This window comes from Lepidochelys kempii, chromosome 27, assembly GCF_965140285.1.
Source record: "Lepidochelys kempii isolate rLepKem1 chromosome 27, rLepKem1.hap1, whole genome shotgun sequence".
NCBI classification, from domain to species: Eukaryota; Metazoa; Chordata; order Testudines; family Cheloniidae; genus Lepidochelys; species Lepidochelys kempii.
This window is the reverse complement of record NC_136406.1, coordinates 16,716,868-16,741,747: the sequence shown is the minus strand read 5'-3', so window position 1 is coordinate 16,741,747 and position 24,880 is coordinate 16,716,868. Positions and strand designations below refer to the sequence as shown.

General features: G+C 45.8%; 1 protein-coding gene across 5 annotated transcripts in view; it reads left to right on the top strand.

The window, feature by feature from the left end:
- The first annotated feature begins 290 nt into the window (after positions 1-290).
- ACLY (ATP citrate lyase) overlaps positions 291-24,880 on the top strand; it is a 44,426-nt gene continuing 19,836 nt past the window's right edge. For 2 of the 5 annotated variants that reach the window (XM_073326335.2, XM_073326333.2), the window contains exons 1-9: positions 291-378; positions 15,124-15,295; positions 16,723-16,845; positions 17,481-17,534; positions 19,366-19,428; positions 20,240-20,430; positions 21,385-21,464; positions 22,258-22,388; positions 24,371-24,489. In XM_073326335.2, the coding sequence (XP_073182436.2) occupies positions 15,137-15,295; positions 16,723-16,845; positions 17,481-17,534; positions 19,366-19,428; positions 20,240-20,430; positions 21,385-21,464; positions 22,258-22,388; positions 24,371-24,489 (920 nt within the window). In that variant the 5' untranslated portion in view covers positions 291-378; positions 15,124-15,136. Of the gene's footprint in view, positions 379-965; positions 1,324-15,123; positions 15,296-16,722; positions 16,846-17,480; positions 17,535-19,365; positions 19,429-20,239; positions 20,431-21,384; positions 21,465-22,257; positions 22,389-24,370; positions 24,490-24,880 lie in introns of those variants that run through there. The other 3 variants (XM_073326337.2, XM_073326336.2, XM_073326334.2) reach the window with 2 other exon arrangements.

The following is a 24,880-nucleotide window of genomic DNA, read 5'->3' as shown; positions in this document are numbered from 1 at the left end:
GGTGCGCGGCGCAGGACGCGAGCCAAGGCTCCTGACGGACCGAGCGGGTGGCCCCCGCGGGGGGGGGGGCGAGTCTCGAGCCGGCCGAGCGCGTGCCGGTCAAACCACGGCCGGCGACCCAATGGAGCGCCGCGCGGGGCGCACGTGGCCCGCCGCGCGCGCTCGCCCGCTCCGCGCCCCGCCCAGAACTACAACTCCCACCAGCCCCCGGGGCGGGGCGGGGCGGTAGCGCCCGGGGCCACGTGGGGAGCGCGCGGGCCAATCCCTGCGCGCGGGGCGCCCCCTGGCCCCAGGAGCCGCGGGGCGGGCGCCGAACAAAAGGAGCCAGCGGCCGGTGGGGCGGGCACAGGCCGGGAGCGGAGCCGCGCTCGCAGCGGGGGTGAGTCCGCAGCTCGTCTGGGGGCAGAGGCGCCCCTCCCGTGCCAGGGCCCTTTGCAAAACGCCGGGGTGCGGTGGGGAGAGGCGGCGGGGGTGCGGTGGGGAGAGGCGGCGGGGCGCAATGGAGAGAGGCGGCGTTGTGCAATGGGGAGGGATGCAATGGGGAGAGGCGGCAGGGCGGGGTGCAATGGGGAGGGATGCAATGGGGAGAGGGGGCGGGGTGCAATGGGGAGGGGTGCGGTGAGGAGAGGGGCGTGGTGCAATGGGGAGGGGTGTGGCGGGGAGAGGAGCCGGGGTGCAATGGGGAGAGGCGGCGGGGCGGGGTGCAGTGGGGAGGTGTGTGAGGAGAGGGGGCGGGTGCAATGGGGAGAGGGGGGCGGGGTGCGGCGGGAGGGATGCGGCGGGGAGAGGAGCCGGGGTGCAATAGGGAGAGGCGGCGGGGGCGGGGGTGCACTAGGGAGGGGTTTGGTGGGGAGAGGGGGCGGGGTGCGGCGGGGTTCAATGGGGGGCGGGGCGCTTCCTGGCTCTGCTTCTGGCCGAGCCGGGCTGGCTCGCAGGGCCGCTGCGAGGAGCAGCAGCAGCAGGTCGGGACTCGTGCCTGGAAGAGGCTGGCGGGGGAGGCGAGGCCGATCGCTGCCGGAGCCGGAACGGGCGGCGTGTCGGTGGTGGCGGGCGCTGGGCCGCGCTCTGCAGGTGGCCGTGCGGGGCGGTGTGCCTGTGGCAGGGACGCGCACTTCATTTTACACGCCGCTGCTGCTGCGTGTCTGGCTCTGCTCTGGTGTACGAGGCTCAGTGCTGCTGACCTGGCCTGACACAGAGCTAATTTTCCACCGCCCTGGACCTTGTGCGGTTATTTACACCCGTGCAAAGTCCGTGGGAAACGCCAGCCGTGTGATCTGGTAGCCGCTCACCAATGCAGCCTGAGTGTGTAAATGGCAGCACCAGGTGAGAACGAGGCACTAAGGCTCCCTTGCCGTGGGCCGACACAATTTCAAAACCTTGCTACTGTAAGTTTTTGGCTGTATAGAAACTGCAGTGTCTCTGGAAGAATCTGGACTTCCTTATGGAGGCAAAGTCAGGAATGAGAAATTAACTAAGCAAATAATTCTCCTTTGATCTGACTTTACTTTTTTTAAAGTTACAGGTGTGACAAGAATTATGAAAGTCCAGGAGCCATAGACCCAGCCTGGCAAATTGTCAGCAATGTTTATTATTCCAATAAATCAAACTACTAGATAACCTAGATTAATTTTTCCTTCCTTCTCTGGCATGTTCGCATCTCTGTCTGCTTTATCATTATTACATCATGCTGCCACTGCTTCATCTGTTGTCTCTTAGAACAGACCTTTTAAATACCTCTCTCAATTATCCCATTTAACAAGTTTTATATCGTACTGACTGACAGCAAATGAAGGTATGCCTATTTGGCCAGTTGTCATGTGAAGCAGTAATCCATTCTAAAGGGAAAATACCCAGATTAGTTTTCAGTAACCGCCCCTGCAAGACATTGTAGCTGCATTGATGGCTTCAGAAAGCTAAGAGCTGTGCCCAAGACTGGTATTTTTGCAAAATGAGTCTTTGAGCTTAGATCCTCCTCCTCCTCCTTGAAATGCAGAAGAATTTCAAGAGAGTTTAGTTCTTGTCTGATTATCCAGGCTCTGAGATGCTATGTAGAACCTTAAAAAATATTCACGTCCTCTGGTTTCTGTCTTATCTGTCAATTGCTTCTTAGCATTCATTCTTTCACCTTCAGTCTTGCAGATTTGGCATAACTAAGGCAGTTGCTAGATAACAATCAAACTCCTGGGTCTTGTGTACTTTGTGTAAAGTCGTAGCACTAATTAATTTAAAATCACTTTATTTGTGTAGTCTCTGGTGTTGTGATTCAGATCTTGATGAGAATGAATTAACAAACTTGTAATAGGGGTTTACATATCTTGGTGTCAGATTTATTGACCTCTAGGCATTGTTGTCATTGCTATGTGAGATATTTGAGCCCTATAAGTTGCAGGTCTCATTCTCTCTTATTTTTGAGGGGGAGGAAGCCGGAGGTGGTGGTGGTATACTGGAGGTATTTACTCTTTACCCTGGTCCCAATAGCTCTTCTGGTCTGCTACATATTACAGATGAACTATAAAAAGCCCTGGAAGGAAGACTTCTGTGTGTTGCTAGTATACCCAGGGTTTCTGTAACACTGAGGCCAACAACGGTTGAAGATGGGGAGTAGCGTGGTCTGAACATGGAGCTGGGAATCGGGAACTCCTAAGTTCTGATTTCAGCTCTGTGACTTTGGCAAGACACTTCACCTCTCTGGAGGGTTCTGAGATCTTGGCTGAAAAGACATAATAAACATACCACCTTATTTCAAATGAGCTTAGCACAAACATGAATTATAATAAGCCTGGATAAATGGCTCTTGTTTTCTTTGTTGGATCACAAAGATTTGATTTCTTTGTCTGTTCAAATAGTCTGTCTAGGTCTGGTCTGTTCTAGTGCTTGTGCTGTGGCAGTTCCTCAAGTCTGGATCCAGAGACCCTTTGGGGGTCTTATCCCTTCTTACTGGCTGCTGTGTTCTCTGGTGAAATGACTGAGAAGCCTGTCTGACCTCTCATCCCAGCTGTGAATAGAACCAAAGGCTTCATAGGTTTTCTAAACAACCACTTCCCAAGGTGTCTCTTGCCTGCTTGTTTCAGACACCTCTTCCTCTTTTGCTGCTCTTCAAAATTCTTTTGCTTTAAACTTCTCATTTCTCTGCCCAGAACTGCATTTTTCAGCTGCATCCAAGCATTTAAAGGTCCAAGCTGAAATCCTATCTGTATGTTGAATATATTATGCCTAGCTCTTCTGTTTAACTTCCTAATATCCTATCAGCCACATCCTTTAAATGTATTTATATCCCAGTAGTGCCCACAATGTGCAGAGCGCTGTACCAAGCCCACTCTTCCCCCCCCCCCCCCCCGAACTGATGGTATGACCGGTTCCTTTTGGCCATAGTAATTCTTTATTCTAACGCAAAATAAACCCTTGATACAGGGGCGTGTTTCAGCCTCCTTCCAAGCAGGGGACTCCCAATGACACTACTGGGGAGTTCTACACAAACAGTGAGGGTAGAATTTGGATACTAACAGTTCAGAGTGCTGTCCAAGCAGTTCTCTTACACCCATCCCAGGAGGCAGGGCTGTACGATCACTGCCCATTTTACAGATGGAGAAAGGTGTTAAGGGACTTGCCCAAAGGTACAGAGGGAAAAGAAGTTAGAGCTGGGTTCAGAACTGCCAGCCCTCTGCTCAGGGCATTAGATCACTCCCGTCTCTCCCTTTAGTCAATGTTCAGTTCTCTGTATTGGTGGTGTGTTTCTCTGTTCCTGTGGGGAACAAGATGGGGGACCTAGTGCCTCAAGAGCCAGGGATTCAAACTCTAGTCTCCTACATGGCAATAAGGACCTCTTGGTTTTTGATCCTGTTGTAGCTGAATGGTGCTGGGATTTAGGATTTCATACAGAAATAATCTGACATCCAAGGGTTAAATGGATGCTTGTGTTTACTGTGTTGTCTCCCTTGATCCTTTCTTAAACAATGTCAGCCTCTTAACACTTTCCAGAGACCCTAAATGACATCTCTAGAATTGGAGAGGGGAAAACAAACACCAGGAGTGTAAACTCTCCATCTTCACTTTCTGAACTGTCCTCCTTCCTTGCCCTTTGATAAGACCCTGCCTATGCTATGATCAGAACTAGGTATGTTGCTACCAGAAGGGAGCTGATGTGGCTTGCCTTGCCACTGTGGGCTGGGATTGTTATTTGTTGGTCTTGGTGTTAATGAATGACCTGGAAAGGGGTCTGGTCTATAGCATGGTGACATAATTCTCAAAAAAACTATTGATGAGAATCTCATCTACTAGCATCAGAAGTGTTCAAGTGTGTGACTGCAGTTAGCTAGCATGATTCTGAACCAAGTGTGGACAAGACATAAGTAAGCCCCTGGTTTGCTTCCATGTAACAGGCCTGGTCTGCACTGAGGAGGGGTGGGGGGAATTGATCTAAGTTAAGCAACTTCAGCTACATGAATAGCTGTGGTAAGTCGACGACTGACGCTCCCCCGTCAACTCAGCTTCTTGCTCCAGTGGAGTACCGGAGTCAATGCGTAAGTGCTCGGTGGTTGACTTATTGCTTTTAGACTAGATGTGATAAATCGACCCCTGCTGGATTGATCACTGCCCGTCGATCCGGCGGGTAATGTAGACAAGACCTGAGAGCAGAATACCATGAACTTGAGTGGGAACTGGACCTGTGATTGGAACGGGGTCCAATATGAGCGGAACTTGGCACAGTGTCTTTAATCTCTCTCATTCCCATAGCTGCTCTTCCCCCTCCCCTAGTGAGAATACAGGTGTTCCTGTTACTAGGACCAGGCACTCAAAATTGAGGAAGGAAGATTAATAGCAAGATATGACCTCTTACCCATCTTCAAAAGAGCCTGTAAAACTGAAGCAACTGAGATAAAGCCTGAAATTATCATGTGTCTGTGTCCATATCCACAGCTACTGTGTGCTGATAGCTCCCATGGAAAGCTTTGACCTCAGTGTCTTGTATTTCTAGAGTGTTTTGAAGCAGCACTGGTATGTCACCTTGAAGGAAGCTCCGGTGAGCTACTAAGATGAATAAACACTTTGCTCTGTCAAGTGTGACTGGATATTTGATACCCAAGCAGTGAGCTCCATGCTGCCTTGGGAAACCAGGGTAGTAGTTCATACATTTTCTGTCACGAAAAAGAGGGGCAGATTTGGCCACAACAGCTAAGATTTTTGGCTGCCCCTATCCAGAGTTCAGATTTTGTTAGTTGATGCTAAATATCTATTACTGGTTTTACAAACAAGATTCATAAACATGGTTCCCAGCAGTTCTGGCAAAGCAACTCTGTGGCAGTTGGTTTGACTTTTCACTTCTGAAAAGCAAGGGGCCAGCTGAATGAATGACAAGGAAGGCCCGGCATTGCTGACATGAGCTCAGCTTGGAAGGGGAAGATCATTGTTTGTTTTATAATTAAATCAGCAGAAACCAATCTGCCATCTGTTGCATTAGAGAGGGAGTTTAAAAGTTCCTCTCTGCTGGTAGCGCTAGGTAAACAGGAACTCTATCCAGGATCTAACAGATACCATGCTTGGGTGCCCTTACTCCTAGGAAAGGCTTTTCTCAGGAGGTGAGCAGGGAAATTGTTCTAAGAAGAATATGTGATTTTTTTTTTCTCCCCCTTCCCCTAAGCTTCAAAAATTGCTGCTTCATAGATCTGAACTGAGCATTAGATGGGACACTTAACGCAAATGTCATCTTGGTAACTGCTCCTGAAGAGACACTTAAGTTTTTGTAGCTCTGTACTGACCAGTTATAAGCTCCTTTTGTTACCAACACCAATTTAACAATTTTCCCAGAAATGGTGGCTGATGTCACATAGTGGCAAATTTTATTTTAAATATTCCCAACAGATTTTCCTTCCTAAACAAATTTTGACAATTTTTACTAGAGGGAATGGCTTAGTGGCCCTGCTCTGAAATCCCTAAACTCCTGGGTCCTCTTTTCTGTCTCAGTTAGACAAACCTGAGTTCTATTCTGTTTCAGGTGTGTAGTTTTCTTTTGGAGCACTCCTTAAAATCCAGTGTCTGTCTTGCTCTTAGTGGACACTGCAGATCCCAGGGAACTCTTTTCAGAAGTTGAGGAGGGGGTTTTGCCCTGATTCCTTTGCCTAAAATGCCCCATCTGACTTCCCCTGTCCTGTGCACTATGTGGTATTTTGCCGTCCGCTGGTCCTCATCAGATCAGGTTGTATGCATCTGTCAAGTTACAGCAGAGTCAGCGTTCAGCCACTCAGACCTATCTAGCTTGTCATCGTAAGTATGAATATTTTTTTCTTCTCCCTTGTTAATGTGCTTGAATGACTTTCCTGAGAACAAATCCTTCTAGCAGCTTTGACAGGTGACATCTGTTTTGGCAGAGAGAAGTAAATATTTCTGAGCCCCAGAGAACGTGACTTAGTGTGTCAGTTTCCTGTACCCTCTCTGGAGTTCCTAATGAGCATTGGGATGTCTGTAAAGATGGTATCTATTTATGAACTAGTAACGTTTTGAAAACTCACGATTTTCTTAACACAGTAACTGGCATCTTTGTACAGGAAACCAACCCCAGAGTGGATAGACCCTCGCAGTTTAATTGAAAGCCTTTTGGAAGAACCATGTTGAATTGTGTTTAGCAACTGGCCCAGCAAAGTAGTGAGAGTAGCTTACCCTCTTGCCAAGTAATGTGTGTCCACTCCCGTGTATATATAATTTCTCCTTACAGCAGGAAGGGATAGGAATTGGGAATGGCCAGGGATTTGTCTAGCCCAGTCTGTGGAAGAAGCAAGTACAAGCAGTTTCGGAGGTAGGTGCAAAGCCCTGCAATAGACAATTTATGGAATAATCTGTCCAGAGGAGAAGTTTCTTCCTAAATCTGTTGGTTTAAACCATGAAGTAGGAGGGCTGATATCCTCTTACAGATTGGCTTGGCTGGAAGTATATGGCCTTCCGAACATAACCGTAGGTCCTCATTTTCCATTTACATATCCAGTCCTCTTTTAAAGCTACTAGGCTTTTTGGTAGAAAGTAAATGTTATATTATTTATGGGCTGAGTTTGTGGGGCCTTACACTTAGCTCCGTGGCATTCCTCTCTGCTTGTTTGTCGGTCTGTCTGGATGTAACACAGTGACTTTTGAACATGGCATCTGATCAATTCCACCATTTCAGGGAATGTTCTAGGCACTGATGGGCAGAAGAATCCTGTTGATTTTGGTGAAAATCAGAAGACTGAAAAGGGAGAGACATGGGGGACACATGGAGCCCCTGGCATCTGGTTAGCGGAGCCAGCAGCTTGAACCTCTTTAATTGAAGGGGGAAGATTAGGCGTGGACACAGAACCCTTCACGTGGGGGGGGGTGTCATTACGGGGGGTACACAGCGTCCCTGGCATGGGAGGAGGGGGATGGAAACTCATAGAACTCCAGTATGTGGCAGAGAGGGGAATGGGGAACACAGAGATACCACCCCTATGGGGCGAGGGAAAGGAGACACCCTGAGCCCCTGGCATGAGGGGTGGGGGATTACAGTGAATCCCTGACATAGAGGGGGATGGCAAGATGGCTCACAAGGAGCTTTTGGGGAATGGAGGAATTCAAGAGGCCCCTGGTATGTGCAGTGAGCTTGGCCTGCAGAAGCAACAAAGTGTGCAACCCTCTAGTTGTTCATCTTCTTGACTCTCACCTTCCTAAAAATGTAGGCCTTTTGTAGTCAACTGGATTTTCCTTGTTCTCTATCTAGTGGTTTCTAGCTAGATTGGGCTGGGCAGAGTCCTCTTCGTTCAGGACCCTCTGTCTAAGAAAGAGATTCCCTATCCAAATACCTCCATAGCTGGGTCCAGGGTTGGGTTTAAGGATTTTCTGTTTGACTGGGCTGATTTCTAATAATTTTGTCCTTTTCTTGACAGGGGGTTGGTGCTTTCTGGACCACTTAGTCCAGTTCTGTGGTTATAATTTTAACCACAGTATTGTGCCCTTATGACCTAAAATACAGTGAATTAAAAATCTTCTGTTTTTGTAGTAGAACATTCCATGCTCAAAGATTGTTCATCCCCTGGTGTGGAATCGTACAGATGGTCTTCCCACAAAAATGCATCTACTGCAGGGTGTGAGAACAGAGCTAGAATCTTGGGCCAGAATCTGATCCAAATAGTCTGCAAAACCCCCTTTTTTTTTTCCCCCCCTCAGTAAGTTGGGGAATGAGGATGTGTTCTGGAATATGGAGGCTATTCTGAGGCCCAGTGTGGAGGTTGGGAGTAGGGGCTGTTTTTATTTTTCTTTGGCTGATTTGTGGTCATGTTCTGACCTCTTCATCCATCAGGGAGTAGCTTGAATCTCCCCCGAGATGTGCTCTTGTCCTTCCTGTCACTTTCTTCATATGACCAACATATGTAGAGGAACAGAGCATCAAGTCACTGGAGTTCACTGGGAAGCATGCGCCCTTCAAAAAGCATGAAAACTCCTCAGACCTCTCCAGTTTAATAGTCATTTAATCTTTTTTTTGCCCTTCTGATGTTGGTATATAATGTTAATGGTGCTCCTTGAAAAGCTGTTGAGTTTTACACCCTTGTAGATCATGCTACTGCGTTCAAAGCACACCCTCAAAATCACTTTTGTTGCAGAGATTGTTCTTTTGCAAAGCCTCTGTAAACACAGCAAGATCTATTCAAGGCATGTGTGAAGGCTGGTTCCATGAGAAATCAATGTCTCATTAAAAAGTAAATTATGTTAAATGTAATTCTTACTACAGTGATTCACCCATCAGAAAAGGCAGGGTACATGGCTTTCATTCAGCAGAGCTCTGTTTGCGCATACAAAAGAGCAAAGTATCACGCAGCTGATTCAAAGAATATGCCACAGACATTTATGAAGTTAAGTCTGGACCAACCGCTCTGAAATGCCAACTAATTGTCCTTTGCTCTGTTGTCTTGTCTCCCATTCAGCTGTGCTTCCATCATTCTCCTTTCAGTGAGGATGGGATGATGATAATGAAATAACTGGATCCTAGCAGTAAGCCTGTGTGCCATGCCTACATAGGGTCCCTAGAATGGCTCCTTAGCTAGCCAAAGAGTGTTGTGGATTAGCAATCTAACGGGTTCACCAACTTTATCCCACGCCTCCCTTGAGTTGAGGAATGTTGCCAAGGTCCTGACCCTATAGCGGCTGGTGTAGGGGTCTGCCTATGTGCATGTAGCTTGCAGGATTGCAGCCTAATGCTGCAAGAAGACTGTAATCTGATTTGACCAGAAAAGCAAAAACAGAGTCTCAGCAAGCAAATGGACAGGAGGTGGGGGTGACCCTGGGGCTTGTGTGTGTGTATGGGAGACTTTTATTTATTTATTTATTGGCCCAAAGGAGCTGAGCGCCCACTGCTCCCTCTGGCAGTAAGTATAGCTGTGAGGCCCTCCGTGCTTGAAATGAGCCTATGAGGTTTGGGACCTGACCTACTTAACTGTTGGAAAACAACAAGGTCTTTTTGCAGTAAATGTTACATGCACTTCACCTCGTGTTGGTGCTATTGCTCAAATGTTTGCTAAAGAACAACAGGTACAAACAATTAGCCGGGCCTGCTCTGAGTGTCTTAGTGACCGATTGGCAGACCTGTACTTTGTGCATAGAGCAGGCATCTGCTGATGTATTGTGGAAATTTTTCTGCTGACTGTTGCGCGGAACAGTTCTGCAGATAGTAGCATATTTTCAGTTTTCTCTATCCCCATGGTCATGGGAATGCAGGGTCAGTGCTGCTGAAGAGCTTAACTATGATAGTCCTACTGCTTCTCCCTCCACCAATTTTATTACTGAGCAACCCTTGAATGAAAGCAGGGTCTTTGTTGCTTTTAACATTTTAGCTGCTGCCAGTGTCATATCCCTTTGGCCTCACCATTCTTGCCACAGCAGCTGTGATGTCACAAACTCAGGACAATGAGGTCAGGTGAGGAACAAGCAGTGAGAGCAGCTAAATTAATAGAGAATACAAATTTTGTAAAGCCTTTGAGCTTTTTGTGGGCTTGCAGTGTCATAACCCACGGTAACAGCACTCTTGCCTTTCTATCAGAGGCTCTCAAAGCAGTTTGTATACTCCAGGTTTAACAACTGCCCAGTGGATTAGGTTAGTATTCCCCCATTTTACAGATTTTGGGCAGTGGGAGGACAAAACGGACACAGGAAGCCTCTGGTCATGAAGAGTCCCAAGGTCACACAGTGAATCAATGCCAGAATGACACTAAACTGGGAGGAGAGGTAGATACACTGGAGAGTAGGGATAGGATACAGAGGGACCTTAGACAAATTAAAGGATTTGGCCAAAAGAAATCTGAGGTTCAACAAGGACAAGTGCAGAGTCCTGCCTGCACTTAGGATGGAAGAATCCCATGCACTGCTACAGACTAGGGACCGAGTGGCTAGGCAGCAGTTCTGCAGAAAAGGAGCTAGGGGTTACAGTGGACGAGAAGCTGGCTATGAGCACTGTTCCCGCTAAGCTGTGTGCATGTGCAAACGGTGAAACACCGCACGCACAGAAGCATAACTATTTGTACAGAAGAAATTTTTTGCACACACGGCCTGTCAAAAATTAGAGGGAACATTGGCTATGAGTCAACAGTGTGCCCTTGTTGCCAAGAAAGCTAACGGCATTTTGGGCTGTATAAGTATAAGCACTGCCAGCAGATCGAGGGACGTGATCGTTCCCCTCTATTCGACACTGGTGAGGTCTCATCTGGAGTACTGTGTCCAGTTTTGGGCCCCACACTACAAGAAGGATGTGGAAAAATTGGAAAGAGTCCAGTGGAGGGCAACAAAAATGATTAGGGAACTGGAGCACATGATTTATGAGGAGAGGCTGAGGGAACTAGGGATGTTTAGTCTGTAGAAGAGAGGAGTAAGGGAGGATTTGATAACTGCTTTCAACTACCTGAAGGGGGGTCCAAAGAGGATGGATCTAGACTGTTCTCAGTGGTACCAGATGATAGAACAAGGAGTAATGGTCTCAAGTTGCAGTGGGGGAGGTTTAGGTTGGATATTAGGAAAAACTCTTTTGCTAGGAGGGTGGTGAAGCACTGGAATGGGTTACCTAGGAAGGTGGTGGAATCTCCTTCCTTAGATATTTTTAAGGTCAGACTTGACAAAGCCCTGGCTGGGATGATTTAGTGGGGGACTGGTCCTGCTTTGAGCAGGGGGTTGGACTAGATGACCTCCTGAGGTCCCTTCCAACCCTGATATTCTATGAATGGGAGCCAGGAATCCTGATTCCCAGTCTCCTGTTCTAACCACTAGATAATACTGCCCTCACAGAGGTAGGAAGGGAACCTTGGAGTACTGACTCTGAGTCACCTGTATATTTTACATGTGTGTGTATAGGGCCTTTCATTATTTAATTTTTGTGTACTGTAGTGCTTTGTAGAGCTGTGCTGTTATGAGAACTTTAGTATTTCATCCTGAAAGAACCCATAATGTAAGATTTGTAATTAGCTCTTTAAAATACGTAAGAAATGGATTTGCCATACTTTGTATCTTAATGCAGTGAAATGTGACATTGGTTTTCTTTGAGGCTGCCCTTTGGCGTACTTTAAAACAGGCAACTGATGGATTTCCATGGGGTGCGGGAGCCATATTGTAGCTTTCTATCAGACAAAATAAAAGATCACACATGGCTCAGGAGCTCTCCAAGATCCCAGAAAGAGTATCACTTAAAAGCAAAAAGCTAATGGAAAGCTTTGTGAGTGCTGCTATAGAAATTGCCAAAAATAGCATGCTGGCTGTTGTGAAGGTGATTGGCAGAGCTGTGTCTGGGTGGGCAGGGAAGCTTGCACTTACCTGTGCCAGCTACTAACCCAAAACACAATCACGCCTGGTCTTCACTGTCTAAAATGAAAGGTTGACAGGGGGTTGACTAGGCAGTAAATCATCCTGGGAAGGAATTCACTTGCTTTCCTGGATATACCTGTTCAAAACAATCTGTGTCAGTGACTTTATAGTCAGGAAAGTGATTGTGTAAGGATGACATTCCATCTCCTTTTTGCTAATTGCAGAGCTAATTAGCTCAGTTTGCAAATCAACAGAGGATCCTTCTAATTGTTGGTGCTGCAAAATCCAGCTGATTCCCAATGGTGCAACTGTTCTTTCTGCCTCTTTTAGCTTCCCTGCTAATCAAGATTCAGCAATCAAAACAACTCTGCAGCTCATGTTGGTGCACAGTAGAATCCAGCTTGCTTTTTCAAAGCTCTGTGGCATCTGCAGGGCTAAGAAGGGCAGAAAACTACTTCTTGACAGTAGACTCGGCAGATTGAACTCTATAGTGAGCAAAGAGGATGAAGGTCATCTTCTAGCCATAATCCCCACACTTGAAGCTCTGGATACAAGCACTTTGCTGGCTTCTTTTCAGTGTACCCAGACATACCTGCCGATATTCTATATAGTCCTTCTCCTTGAGACTCTATCATGCCTTTGATATTTCACCACTGTTCAATCAAGCCTCTTGTTCCTCTAAAGCAGTGGTTTTCAACCTATGGTCTGAAGACTAAGATTTCCAAATGGGTCCGCACCTCCTGTTGAGATATTTTAGGAGTCCACAAATGAAAAAAGGTTGAAAACCACTGCACTAAAGGAGCCTGGTGCTACAGCCCTCTCGGCAGTATAGCTGAGTAGCTCCAGCAACATCAAGTGGGTACCTGCGTAACTCTGTTTATAGCCAGATCTGGAGACAATCCACTGGAGCTATGGAGCAGGCCTTCCAGGTCATAAAATGTTAGCTTGAAACTAATCCATTGGCATGCAGCATATCCACTTACCTGTTACCTGCCCCCACCTGCTCTTAGTAGCATTGAGATAATGTTATGATGGGGGTTGGCTTGGTGGTTTGGTTTGGGTTTTTTTTTGTATCCTGCTGTCACCTGATTGTAGAGGGGAGAGGAAGTGCTGCTGCATGCTGTTGCTTAAGTCCGTCGTAATGATGGACATCTGATTGAAACTCTAGCTTGCTGCTACAGCTATCATGAGATGACTGCATGTTCGGTCTTGGTGTCTACATGCAATCTAGTACCTGCCAGATGTATGCATCCCTGAGAGAGGGCTGTAATTCCACCCTGAGAAACGATAACATTGTTGAGGAAAGTCTCAGAATAAACAAATAGAGCTAACTTTAATCTAGCTGATCAGTCAGTCCGCAAACTCATTTTGCATTGTGCTATAGCCTAGTCAGAAAGTAGTCTGGTCTTGAGCATTGAGCTGCGCTCGTGCATTCAGCCAATGCAGCAGTAAAGCTATCCACCTCCATGAGCACTTCAAATGCATACCTGGGTCTCCTGGTTAGATCCCAGATTTGTATGGAGAATGCTGCATGACTCATCCTTTTCTCCATCGAGCGTATTCCTTCCTTTAAATTTAAAACTCTGCCCCCAAACTCTGTTTATAATGATCACTGATGATTCCCAGTCATGGGCCTAGCTAAGTCAAAGATGAGAAACTGCCCACCTTGGCACAGGTTCTTGCTAAGCACAAGATATTAGAAGCACAGAATAGATTCTGTTGTATTTCTTGTATCTGTTTAAACTGCTTCCTTTCATGGATTTGTATGTGCTATCTGGCCCCTGTCCTGTGATGGGATTGCCAGTTGTCTTTGCCAAGTCATATTTGTACACTTCCATGGCCAGACTGTTACAAGGTTTGTTTTGGGGGGTTTGTTTTTCTTATGCTCTTCCACTCCTCACTGCTGATCTTTTTCAGAGTAGTTCTTGGTTCACAATAATTGGGAGAGGAGACATAAGTGATTCTTTCTTCCCAAAAAAGAAACTGGAATGAAAGAGCTTTGCTTGTGTGAACGCCTCCACTTACTGCCATCCCTGGCTTGGCAAAGGGAAGTTCTGCTAAGGCAAGTAGCCTGAAGAGTACTGTTGTCATGCCCAGAAATCCATGAGTTGTTGGCTATGCCAGTTCGTCAGCAATCTAACCACTTACTAAAAATGGAGCAGTTTAACCTCTGCAGGTCACAAGCAGCTTTTGATCTGATGCCTGTCATGTGGAAATGGGTTCAGTAAAAAAGAATTTTTATAAGCAGCATTTACTTGTATTAGCAATCAACACTTCTGTGCCATTTATAACACTTTTTGGCACTTCGATGTTGCATCCAAAACAAAGTTGCAACTCCAAGAATATAGAGCCTTATGTGCTGGTGTCTTTAAAGGAGTGAATTCCCAGCTGGTTCTAGAGCCCATCCTTTGGAAGGGGAAAGGAATTTAAGAACTTCCAGCACCTCACTTCGTCCCCTTCCAGAATTCTGCACATAGAATTTCCTCCCCCCCATAGGAAACTAGATGCTGTGAGACTGCTCTCAGGCCACTTGTTCTAGAACAATAAAGTGAGGTGGTATTGTAAACACGGGGGAAAAAACCATAATGGAGGGGGTTTTTCTGTTCAGATATAAGCATTTGATTAGTGATTCCTAAAACATTAAGAATCATAACTTTAATAGGGGTCCTATCAGGAGGAAATGCTGGAAACCTAACATACTTTGGAAGAAAGTAGTGGGCTGGAGGAGGGGTTTCTGCCCTATTGGCCCTGTGTTGAGAGAGAGCGGACGTATGTAGTTGTGGGCAGGCTGCCCTGCCTGTAGGGGGTGGGGAGGCACAGACCTGACACGTCCTCTGCTGTGAAGGCTCCTCCGGTGCAGAGTTGGGTGGGTTTCTCGTCTTGCTGCAAGGCCCCCCTCTCTCCCACAGGGGGTGGAAAATGGATAGGGTGTTAGGAGTCGTTGAATAGGGTGAGGTTTTTGATCAATGGGGACTATTTACTTGATCAATGGAATTTTGTAGGTTTTTCATAATGACAAGATGGAGCCTGGAGGCTTGGATAGGCACTCGGATTAATAAATGTCTCTACTTAACCTAACCTTGTGTTCTCATTGAACCCGAGGGATGAAATATCTGCAAATCTGAGTCAGTCTGTCTCTGTCTATATAGAAAAATTTTTGTAGCTGTGTTGGTCCTAGGATACAAGAGACAAGGTGGGTGAGGTGGTATCTTCTGTTGGACGAATGGCGGTTGGTGGGAGGGACAAGTTTTCATGTTTCACAGAGCTCTTCCTCAGGTCTAGAGGAAGTAAAAGATAGTACATCACTCACCTTGTGTGTCTCTCGCTCTTTAAATTCAGTTACTAGGTAGCCATGTCAGCCAAAGCCATATCTGAGCAGACGGGGAAGGAGTTCCTGTACAAATATATCTGCACATCCTCAGCCATTCAGAACCGCTTCAAGTATGCCAGAGTGACATCAGACACCGACTGGGATCGGCTGATTCAGGATCACCCCTGGCTCCTAACTGAGGTAAGCACAATGACTTGCCCTTCTGCAATGCCATTCATTGGAGGGCGTCTGAGCATTTTACAATCACTAGGCTATACAACATACTTCCTATGAGGTGGGTAATTATAGAGTGGGAGGTTAGATGACTTGCCTTCAAAGTCACACCGTAAGTCTGATAGCTGGGACTAGAACCCATGCATCTGGTCTTCTGGTTCCCAGCTCTCACATCTAACTTGTACTCTAGCATGGCTACTGCTAAGATGGCTGTAAGTTGGATCATTGCATGCCGGTTCTCTAAAGCTGATGGCATTGGCGGCCCGCATTGTAGAACTCTGCCCTTTGGCTGTGCTATCGTGAAGTGTCGGTAGCCGGTAGGGTCCATGCCAGGAAATGTGGAAGAAAGTAACCCAACATGGCAGCGGAGCTCTGAGAATAGATAAATGTGGCTTCAGTAATGCTGTATTGGTGTCAAAGGAACCTGACTGTGTTGCTGATTTGAGGGCTTGAGTGACTCCTGTTAAACAAAGAAATGTCAGCAGACAAATCAAGAGATCGGCCCATGTTAGCAAAAAAAACTTGAGTGTGAGGTAGTCATGTAGCTACTACGCTCTAGACATTTCAGTCTTCATTCCCAATAATGTGCTCTGTTCCGACACTCTTTCCTTACCCAAGTACTATATAGTGGGTTGAGGATGATCACAGCATTAGAATGACTGGCCTTCACTCTGACTAGTTTTGGGTTTCGGTAAATAGATGTGTTGGATTTTTTGTATCTGAGCAAAAAATGTAAGGTAAGTTTGTTGTTTTTTCTTTTGTTTGTGAAGTCTTTTTGTCCTGCTTCCTAGCCATGCATCTTCTGCATAGAGCAGTGAGCATCTCTTCAGAGTTCCTTTTTTCTGTTTGGCTAACCTGGCTCCTTTCCAGCTATTAATTATTTTAAGCCACTGGTTAGCAGGACATGGATGTTCTACACTGTCCATTTTCTTACTGATTGATAGCACCTGCACAGTAACTAATTAAATGCTCAACACTTAACTGGATGAGTCAGCTGCTGGAAAATATCAGCAGTATCTCTAAGAGATTTTCAGGAATCCTAAAAACTGTGGACAGCACACATCCTTTTGTTGGGGTTGTTTACTGAACTTTTGAAATGTCTGTGGGCTTACAGTATCTGTCCAGCAAAGATCACCATGGTTTTTTTCCTTTCTTTTTGAATTTGGTGGAATCTCCCACCTAGTATCCAGGGCAGCACTAAGGGTGCATTTTGCCTAACAACCATAGTACATTGGGTGCCAGCCAATAGGTTAAACAAACTCTCCCCTAGGACACTTTGCTGCAGAGAATTTACTTAATTTAAAACTCAGTTTAATAATCTGCAGAGACTGTCTGCTTAACTCAAAGCTTCTGATTTTTCTCTCTCCTTCGACCCCTTGTGTCTGATATTCTAGCGTCTGGTGGTGAAGCCAGATCAGCTAATAAAACGGCGTGGGAAGCTCGGATTAGTTGGAGTTAATCTTGACCTGGGTCAGGTGAAGGCTTGGCTCAAACCCCGTCTGGGACAAGAAACTACGGTAGGTACGGAGCGTATTGGCTGAGGTTCTAATGGCAGATGTAGCAGTGAAGAGATGAAAAGTTACTTGTATTGCTCTGACCCTTTCGTGCTATAAACCTGATCTTTAGCGGGCTTTGTATGTTACTTTCTATGTGCCAGGTTATCCCTCTCGCATATACCAGTGTAAGGCAGGAATAATCATTGAAGTGATGCTGATGAAAAACCAAATGAGAGGAGAATCTGACCTATGTGTATCTACTGTTGGGAATTAAGCACCATTTGGTAGCCCACTGATGGCACCGTTCAGTCGACTTACTACCCATTATTAGTATCCAATGACTAAGCCTATTGGAGACACTGTCAGTAGAAAAAAGTGGTGAATTCCCCCTGAATTCTCGTGTCATTCTAAATATCTGTCCCCACTTAGGAGCCAGCACTGCCTCTCGTTGGGGTGGCTGTTCCATTTTACTGGTGCCCAAAGTAGCTATAACAAGACTGACCTAAAAGCAAAGTCCTCACATCGCCCCTTCGTTGTTGCCAGCCAGCATATTAGTCACTGTGTGTTGGCTGACACTGGAGTCTTATGTCAGTCCTCATTTTAATTGGATGCTGTCTTGTAACTTTTCTCCTGGGAACACTCTGACGATGATAAAGACATCTGTTACCTCAGCCTCTGCATCTCAGGAGTTGGAGTCTTGCTGCCTGGAGGTAACCAAGGCCTTGTCGTTACTATGACTGATATACAGCTGGCTCCATCACTGAGATGCACAGCAGGGGCTGCAAAGCCACTCCTGAAGCACGTTGTGAAATGGGGCAGGCAGCTGCATCCGGGTAGGGCTGCCCCTTGAGAAAAAGGGGTGTTGACATAACTGCTGAGGATAATGCAAGGGCCATGTCTGAATGAGTGGGCTCAGCATGGGGGCATGGGCTCCTGACCCAGTATTTATCTCTCTTCCCCTGCTTTTCCTAAATGTGTTGAGCCTTTAACGGCATAAAAAAATCGTTCAGGGTAAAAACCCATTTAAAAAAAGATTAAATCAGACAAGGCATTTTGTTATCCATAAAACAGACCTTTTGGAGACCTGATTATTCTATCTTCATATGCCCTCCAAATTAATGTTCAGGGCTTGTGAAAGTGGGGGATGATAGCACTAGTTAGACTGAGGCAGATTAGACTACAGACACTCCCCGACTTATGCAATCGTTCCGTTCCAAAACGCCTTGCATAACTTGAATTTTGCATAAGTCGGAAACGTATACCCAACCATTACGCCCCAAAAAATCCCTTCCTATTTCTAGCTTACAGAACTTTTTCCATAAGTGCGGGTTTGCATAAGTCGGGACTTGCGTAACCCGGGGAGCGTCTGGAGTTTTAACCTTGGGTTTTGCAGGCTGCCTTACATAACTCTGCTGATGATACTCACTCCTGACCTGCAGCCCACTGACATCCCAGTCTTGGGTCTTGTGAGCAGGGGCTGATCACTTCAAATTGCGCACTGGTTTGGGGATCTGGACAACTGTCTACTATTAAAGAACCACCAAGCTCATTTTAGGTGATGACTTAAGATGGCATTTGAAACCAGGTGTTCACTAATATTTATAACCCACAGTGTGAGCCTAGGGGACAGGTCTCTGTCCCTCCACAGCCTGTGTTTGGGAAATGGTTCCTCCCAAGCCTGCTTTTCAGGGCTGATGCGGGTGTTGATCTCCTGGGTGTTGACTGCATCCTGCCTTGTCGGAACCCAGCCTGTGAGCTGCTGCCTGTGGCTGGGCAAATAGATTGCAGCCTATGTTGATGCCCTGTCGTTTTTGCCATTCATCTGAGGATAAAGCTGTTCTGGTGCTTTTGTGCGCCCTAGCTGATGTAAGCTGTCAGCCCAAGGCAAAGAGGACAAAAACTGGCTATTCATCTGACGATAACCCTTCAGAAAATCAGCCATTAACAATGTCCAATGAGAAAATTTGGGTCCTCCTGCCCCATGCTGGTAATAACACTGTGGGGTGTGTTTTAGTTACAGAAAGTTAAGGGAGGGACAACAGTACATGCATCTCATGTATGTAGCACTTAGTACTGAACTAAGTGTTGCCCTTTGGAAGTATTGCACTTCCGGGATGTGAAATGGCAAACTTATTACATTGCAGTTTGAGTAAGACCAGCAGTGGCCATTGGAAAGGGGGGGAAGACAGACTTCATAGTAATGTCAGTACAATGTCATAGATTGCCAGCTTTCTGGAGAGAAGAGACCATGGGGAGGTGGGAGACACTGAGCTCTGAGAAGGCTTCCTGAAGCTTCATGTGAGTGTTGAAATGCCACAGACTAGCTCAGTGGTCTTCATAGCAGCAGTAGTATGCGCTGCCATGCTGGAGTGTGGAGATACTGGTTTCAGGAATACATATTCCAACCAATAGAGGTTGTTGGGAATTGATTTGAGTCAGAGCAGTGTTAGACATCCTGGAGTGTGTGTCTGCCATGTCTTAGCTGTGGCTACTGCGTGAAGCTTTAATGGTGTCTCTCTCCTATCTCTCTCCTATCAACAGATTGCTAAAGCTACAGGTATCCTTAAGAACTTCCTGATCGAGCCCTTCGTCCCTCACAAGCAGGTTGGTATTGCAATTAAAACACAAAAGTGCTCCAAAATCTTGTTTGGCCCAGACTGACTGACTGCTCTTAGGGATGGAGAAAGCAAGCACTTGGGTGGATGTCAGAAAGGTGATGAGGCTGACCATGTTTTCACTGAGAAATAGAGAGCTTTAGAATCTTTGCACAGAGACAGTGATTTACAGCTGCACTGGTCGGTTGCTTTTCCTCCCCACTAGGAGGCGATCCTGCCGCAGTAAAGATCACATGGGAACAGGCAATAAATTGTTCCTCCAATCTGGTGGCTGTCAAGCAGGAAGAAGAAAGAGTGCTAAAGTGAGACAGTTTACGTGGTATTTAGGGAGATGTAGCTACCACATAATCTTCCCCTGCCTTGGTCTGTGGTGTTGGTTGTATGCTACTTTCAATATCTGAAACTGAGGTTCCCTCATTTTCCCCAAATGAGCATTGTGCTGGCACCTTAACAGGCTTCTGAAGCCCGTACTTAAGCTGTTTAAAATGGGAGCAGATTGCATCTGACCAAGGAAACTACAGGTCCTGGGATATGATATGCCCAGTGGAAGCTGTTGTGATCAAACTGGAGCATCATGTGTTGGGACCTGAAGTCTCCCCAGGCTGCCCCTCCAAGCGCAGCCACGTAATAGTCTATAGAATTCCCTGGGATGCATTAAGAACGTCTCTGATGGACGCCAACTACTCCTGGGTTGGGTTTTTCAATGAGTTAACTTGGGCACCCCTGGAAATTTAGCTAAGCAGTGCCGTTGCTGGGTGTGACTTACTAGCGAATGTTCATCCCCCTGATCTGTGCCACAGGAAGACGAGTTCTACGTGTGCATCTATGCTGCCCGCGAGGGGGACTACGTGCTCTTCCACCATCAAGGGGGTGTGGACGTGGGAGATGTTGATGCCAAAGCTCAGAAGCTCTTGGTGAGGGTGGATGAAAAGCTCAGTGCATCCGATGTGAAAAAACATCTCCTGGTGCACACGCTGGAGGAGAAGAAAGAGTAAGCAGGAATATAATTCTACATCCTATATGCCCCCAGTCCCGGTGTTCTGTATGTCAACTCTCCTTCCCAAAAGCTCTCACGTTTCAGTGGAGTTGATCCTCATTTTTCTCCATGAATGTTCCTCTATGGCTTATGAGTATGGGCAGGAATGTGCAACACATCCCAAACAATCTAAATTCCTTGGGGTTGTCCTTTTCCTGTTGAGCTGCAAAAGGCATATTTTACATTCAGCCCAAGGACAGCCCTTTTCCCCCCATGATTCTTTATGTAAGGGCAGGACAATTCCTGGAGTCTGATTGCTATGTCTTGCAGGGCTTGTAAAACTACTTGAATCCAGTAGTTGGTGGCTGATTATGGAAAGGTATGATTCCTTGTCCTAGGTGAGCTACTTGAGATTTTATAGCCTCTCGATATTAAAAGCTTATTTCAGATTGATCTGCAGATTTCAAAGCTAACTATTAAGCTTCTAGTTAAAGATGATGCAGATAACTAATCTCATATTTCATTATTTGGAAACACAATTGCTGAAGGCCTTCTTTTGAGATGCACCTCATCAGGCTCTTAGATCTACTCTTGTTCACTCCAGTCTTTCCTTTCTCTGGCTAATGGGCCTTGAAGTTGAGTTCTGACACAAGATGCACATCTGACAGATTTCTGCCTCCTAATGAGATTAAACCAGATGGAAACATCAGATGACAGTCTTGAGACGATAACATTTTCTCTGCAGTTGGTTTTTTTTTTAGTGGGGGTTTAATTAAGTTGAGTCATCTGGGTCCTGACCTCTGAGTCATTACCCAGACGACTTCCCTTGAAAATGAATGTGAATGAAAGAAATTGATAGGAGGTAGGATCTCCACAGACAAAGATGATAAAGGAACTGGGACAGGCTCTTCTATATCTGTTATCTGTCTACCTGCTCTAATTAATTTATGTATTTTAATTTTTGTGCAGTGTCCTGGCTAGCTTCATATCTGGCCTTTTCAACCTTTACGAAGACTTGTATTTCACGTACCTGGAGATAAATCCACTAGGTAACTCTGATGTCTTGGGGAGAGGGTAGAAGACTCACTGCAGGGTTGCTTTGTTTTAAGTGATATTTTGTTCATCCTTCCACGTTCTACACAGGTCAAAGTAATACCTAAGCAAAAGTGATACAAAAAAATGCACAGGCTTTCTATAAGTAGTTAATTATATACATCTGAGATACAGACTGTATACTGCATGTGTTAGTTTCTAGCAGTATAATTGGCTGAGGCAAATAGAAAGTTTTGTTGGGTGAATCTTAGGTAAAGTCGGGGCCCTACACAGGAGGGAATCAGATCATTTTCAGAAGATGTCTCTAGTGATGTAATTGGCCTGGTTTGGCTATAGAATACTCTGAATGGCTTTAAAGAAAGCAGTGGAAAGATCCCTGCATGTTAAATTCTGTGCAAGCAGACTGCAGTTTTCATACAGGTTTTTAAAATTCTCTGTAGATTTTGGTGTACTAATGTGTGTTCCTGATGGGTAACTTGTACCCATCAGGGCAAGGTGGTCTGTGTATCAAACAGACACTCAGAATTTTGTGGTGTCCATTTGCCATGGATAGTAGAATTAGACCCTTCCTCTCCCCCCTGCCAAAAAAAAGGGGGGTGGACTTTGAGATGGCTCTCTATAGAGGTGACCTTCACCAAAAGTCAATAATATAAAGAGAAAATCAAAGAGGCCACCGCTCCTAATATAGAAAGCATCACAAAATATCCAGTTATTGGGGAATCCATATTGTTAATCCATGCAAAAGGATGTACAAGCAAAAGACTAACTCTGGTGTATCTCTTAATACAGTCGTGACTAAAGATGGCGTCTATGTTCTGGATTTGGCTGCAAAGATTGACGCTACTGCTGACTACGTCTGCAAAGTGAAATGGGGGGATGTGGAGTTCCCCCCACCCTTTGGCAGAGAGGCTTATCCAGAGGCAAGTAAAGAATCCACCATTGCACAGTTAACGAGAAACCATTCTCCATATACATAGGTCAAAGTGTGCATGACACAGATGGGGCTTCCCTTTCTTATACAGCCTTGTCACCATAGTTCATGGTTTCTGACAAAGATGACCTGGTAAATACTAGATGTGGCCCATAGCTCATGGTAGTACTTACTTTGTTGTTCACATAATGCCCAGTAATAGTACTCTTAGCTATAGCCATTTTTCATCATTACATGGATCTTCCTTGGGCTGCTCTTCTCTTCTCTCTCATTTAGAATTTTTACCTTCCTTACTAACTGGAGGATCAAATTTAACTGCATTGAATTAAATGGCAGGTATGCTACTGTGTGTGGTGGGGTTTTTGTGTATTTTAATACTGTGCAAGTGTTGTCTGTGTTGGAAGGAAAGCCCCTGCCATGTTAGCTAACCATAGCTGTTTGCTGTGCCATATCATGCTGATGGTGCTTCTAGAGTCAATGGTCACTCAGCATTTCTGTTTATAATCCTCACACACACACACACACTCAGGAGTTATAACTTGTGCAAAATCTCTCTGGGCTGAAGTTTGATGTGTTGATCCAAGAAGAGAATTTTCGTCTATCAGACTTTGAAATAAAATATTACCTCTGAAACCAGTTGCTGGCCTGTGAAATCAAGAACAAGAAAAAATTGGGTAGGATTTTTCAAGTACCTTAGGAATACAAATTTCATTGAAGTCAACAGAACTTGTGCTTCGAAATTACTTCGGCACTTCTAAAAATCCTACTCCATATAGAGAGCTACCAGCAGCACCCGAGATCGTTGAGTGTGGTGCGCACACACTAATTATTATGCAAAAACTTCTTTCAGATGTTTGGGCTGGCACTTCTGGAAGACTTGTCTGTCGTGCAGACCATTCATTTTAATAATCCTAATGATGCTTAAATTGGGAAAGGTTTTTTGTAATATGGCCAAGAAATCCATTTAGTTATTTCCCCTGCCATGTAACTTGCTGGGTGCCAACACTTAACTCAATTTGCTCTTTAATGGATTTGTTTAATTTCAGGCTGTCTGAATCGTCCCCCTGCAAGTCACTCTGAAGGTTATTACGTCTCTATGCTCATTGAGAATGTTAATGAACTCTAATTACAGTGCTTAGCATGCCTAGTAAAAGAACGCAATAGCGAGCCAAATGATGGCTCTTCTCCTTGATTAGATCTCTGGCTGCAGCTTAGTTAGAAAGTTTATAACTAAGGGTGCTTTGGTACCATCCTTCCCCTACTTTACATCACTGAAGGTCAGCAGAGAGATTTTGAAACAGTGGAGTTCGGCGTAAAGGACTGTTTGGGGAAACGTTTCCCCAATTGAGGCATGTGGGGACATGGAACCTGGGGGCTTTCAAAATTGAACATGGGCAGCAAAGTAAAATTCCCATCTTGAAGTGACAGAACAAATACAGACAGAAATTTAAACCACGGTGCAGCCCAGTCAAGTTATAACTGGCTCTACATGATACTCACAAAGGCTCTTTACCTACAGATGGGTGGTCTTAACTCCTACATGGTCAGGAGGAACGTGTCCAGTAACGAGACATTTTAAAACTGGACTGGACAAAGCCCAGGAGATCATATGGTAGAGAACAGCCTTGCCCTGCTTCTAAGGGGACAGGGTTAGATGAAACTGAGTAGCTTTCTTCCACTTCTGATTTCTAGGTTTCTGGATAGAAATACAAATAGATGGGTGTTGCCAAAGTAGGTGACTAACTGTAGCCTGGTGTCAACAACAAGAATTAAAAGGCACTAGGACATATGTGGTGGGCCTGACTTTCTGAAGTTCTGAGCACACACAATTTCAGTTTAAGTTAAGGGGAGCTGCAGGGGCTCAGCACCTCTGGAAATCAGGCCCAGTCTCCCTAACCCAGCCTGCTCCACAAGGAGTGCTGTCCTCTACCAAAAAAGAGGGGGACTTCCAAAACGTTTGTCTGTCTGCAGGAAGCCTATATCGCTGATCTGGACGCAAAGAGCGGAGCCAGCTTGAAACTGACTCTTCTCAACCCTAAGGGGAGGATCTGGACGATGGTGGCTGGAGGAGGCGCATCTGTGGTCTATAGGTACCAAGCACATGTTTCTATAGGGGACAGAGGACTCTAACCCTAGAGAGCTGCCATTGGAAAATAATTGATGGAGCTTTTGGAAAAAAGGGGTTTTCCCAGTGCGAGCAACTCCCAAGCCGTGTGTGCTTGGGAGTAGGGGTGGCTAGAAAACAAGAAATCAGTTTTATGACAAATTTTGAGGTTTTTACAACCAAGGCCTGTCGCATTTTTTCACAAAAAGGTTTGAGAGAGACCACAGAGTAGCCAGTAGCCCTGTGGTTAGGGCACTCATTTGGGATATGGGAGATCCATGCTTAAGTGCCCAGTCTACCTGAGTGAGATGAGGGAATTAAAGCTGGGTCTCCCAAATCACAAGTGAGTGCCTAACGCTGTGCTATTGGCTATTCTG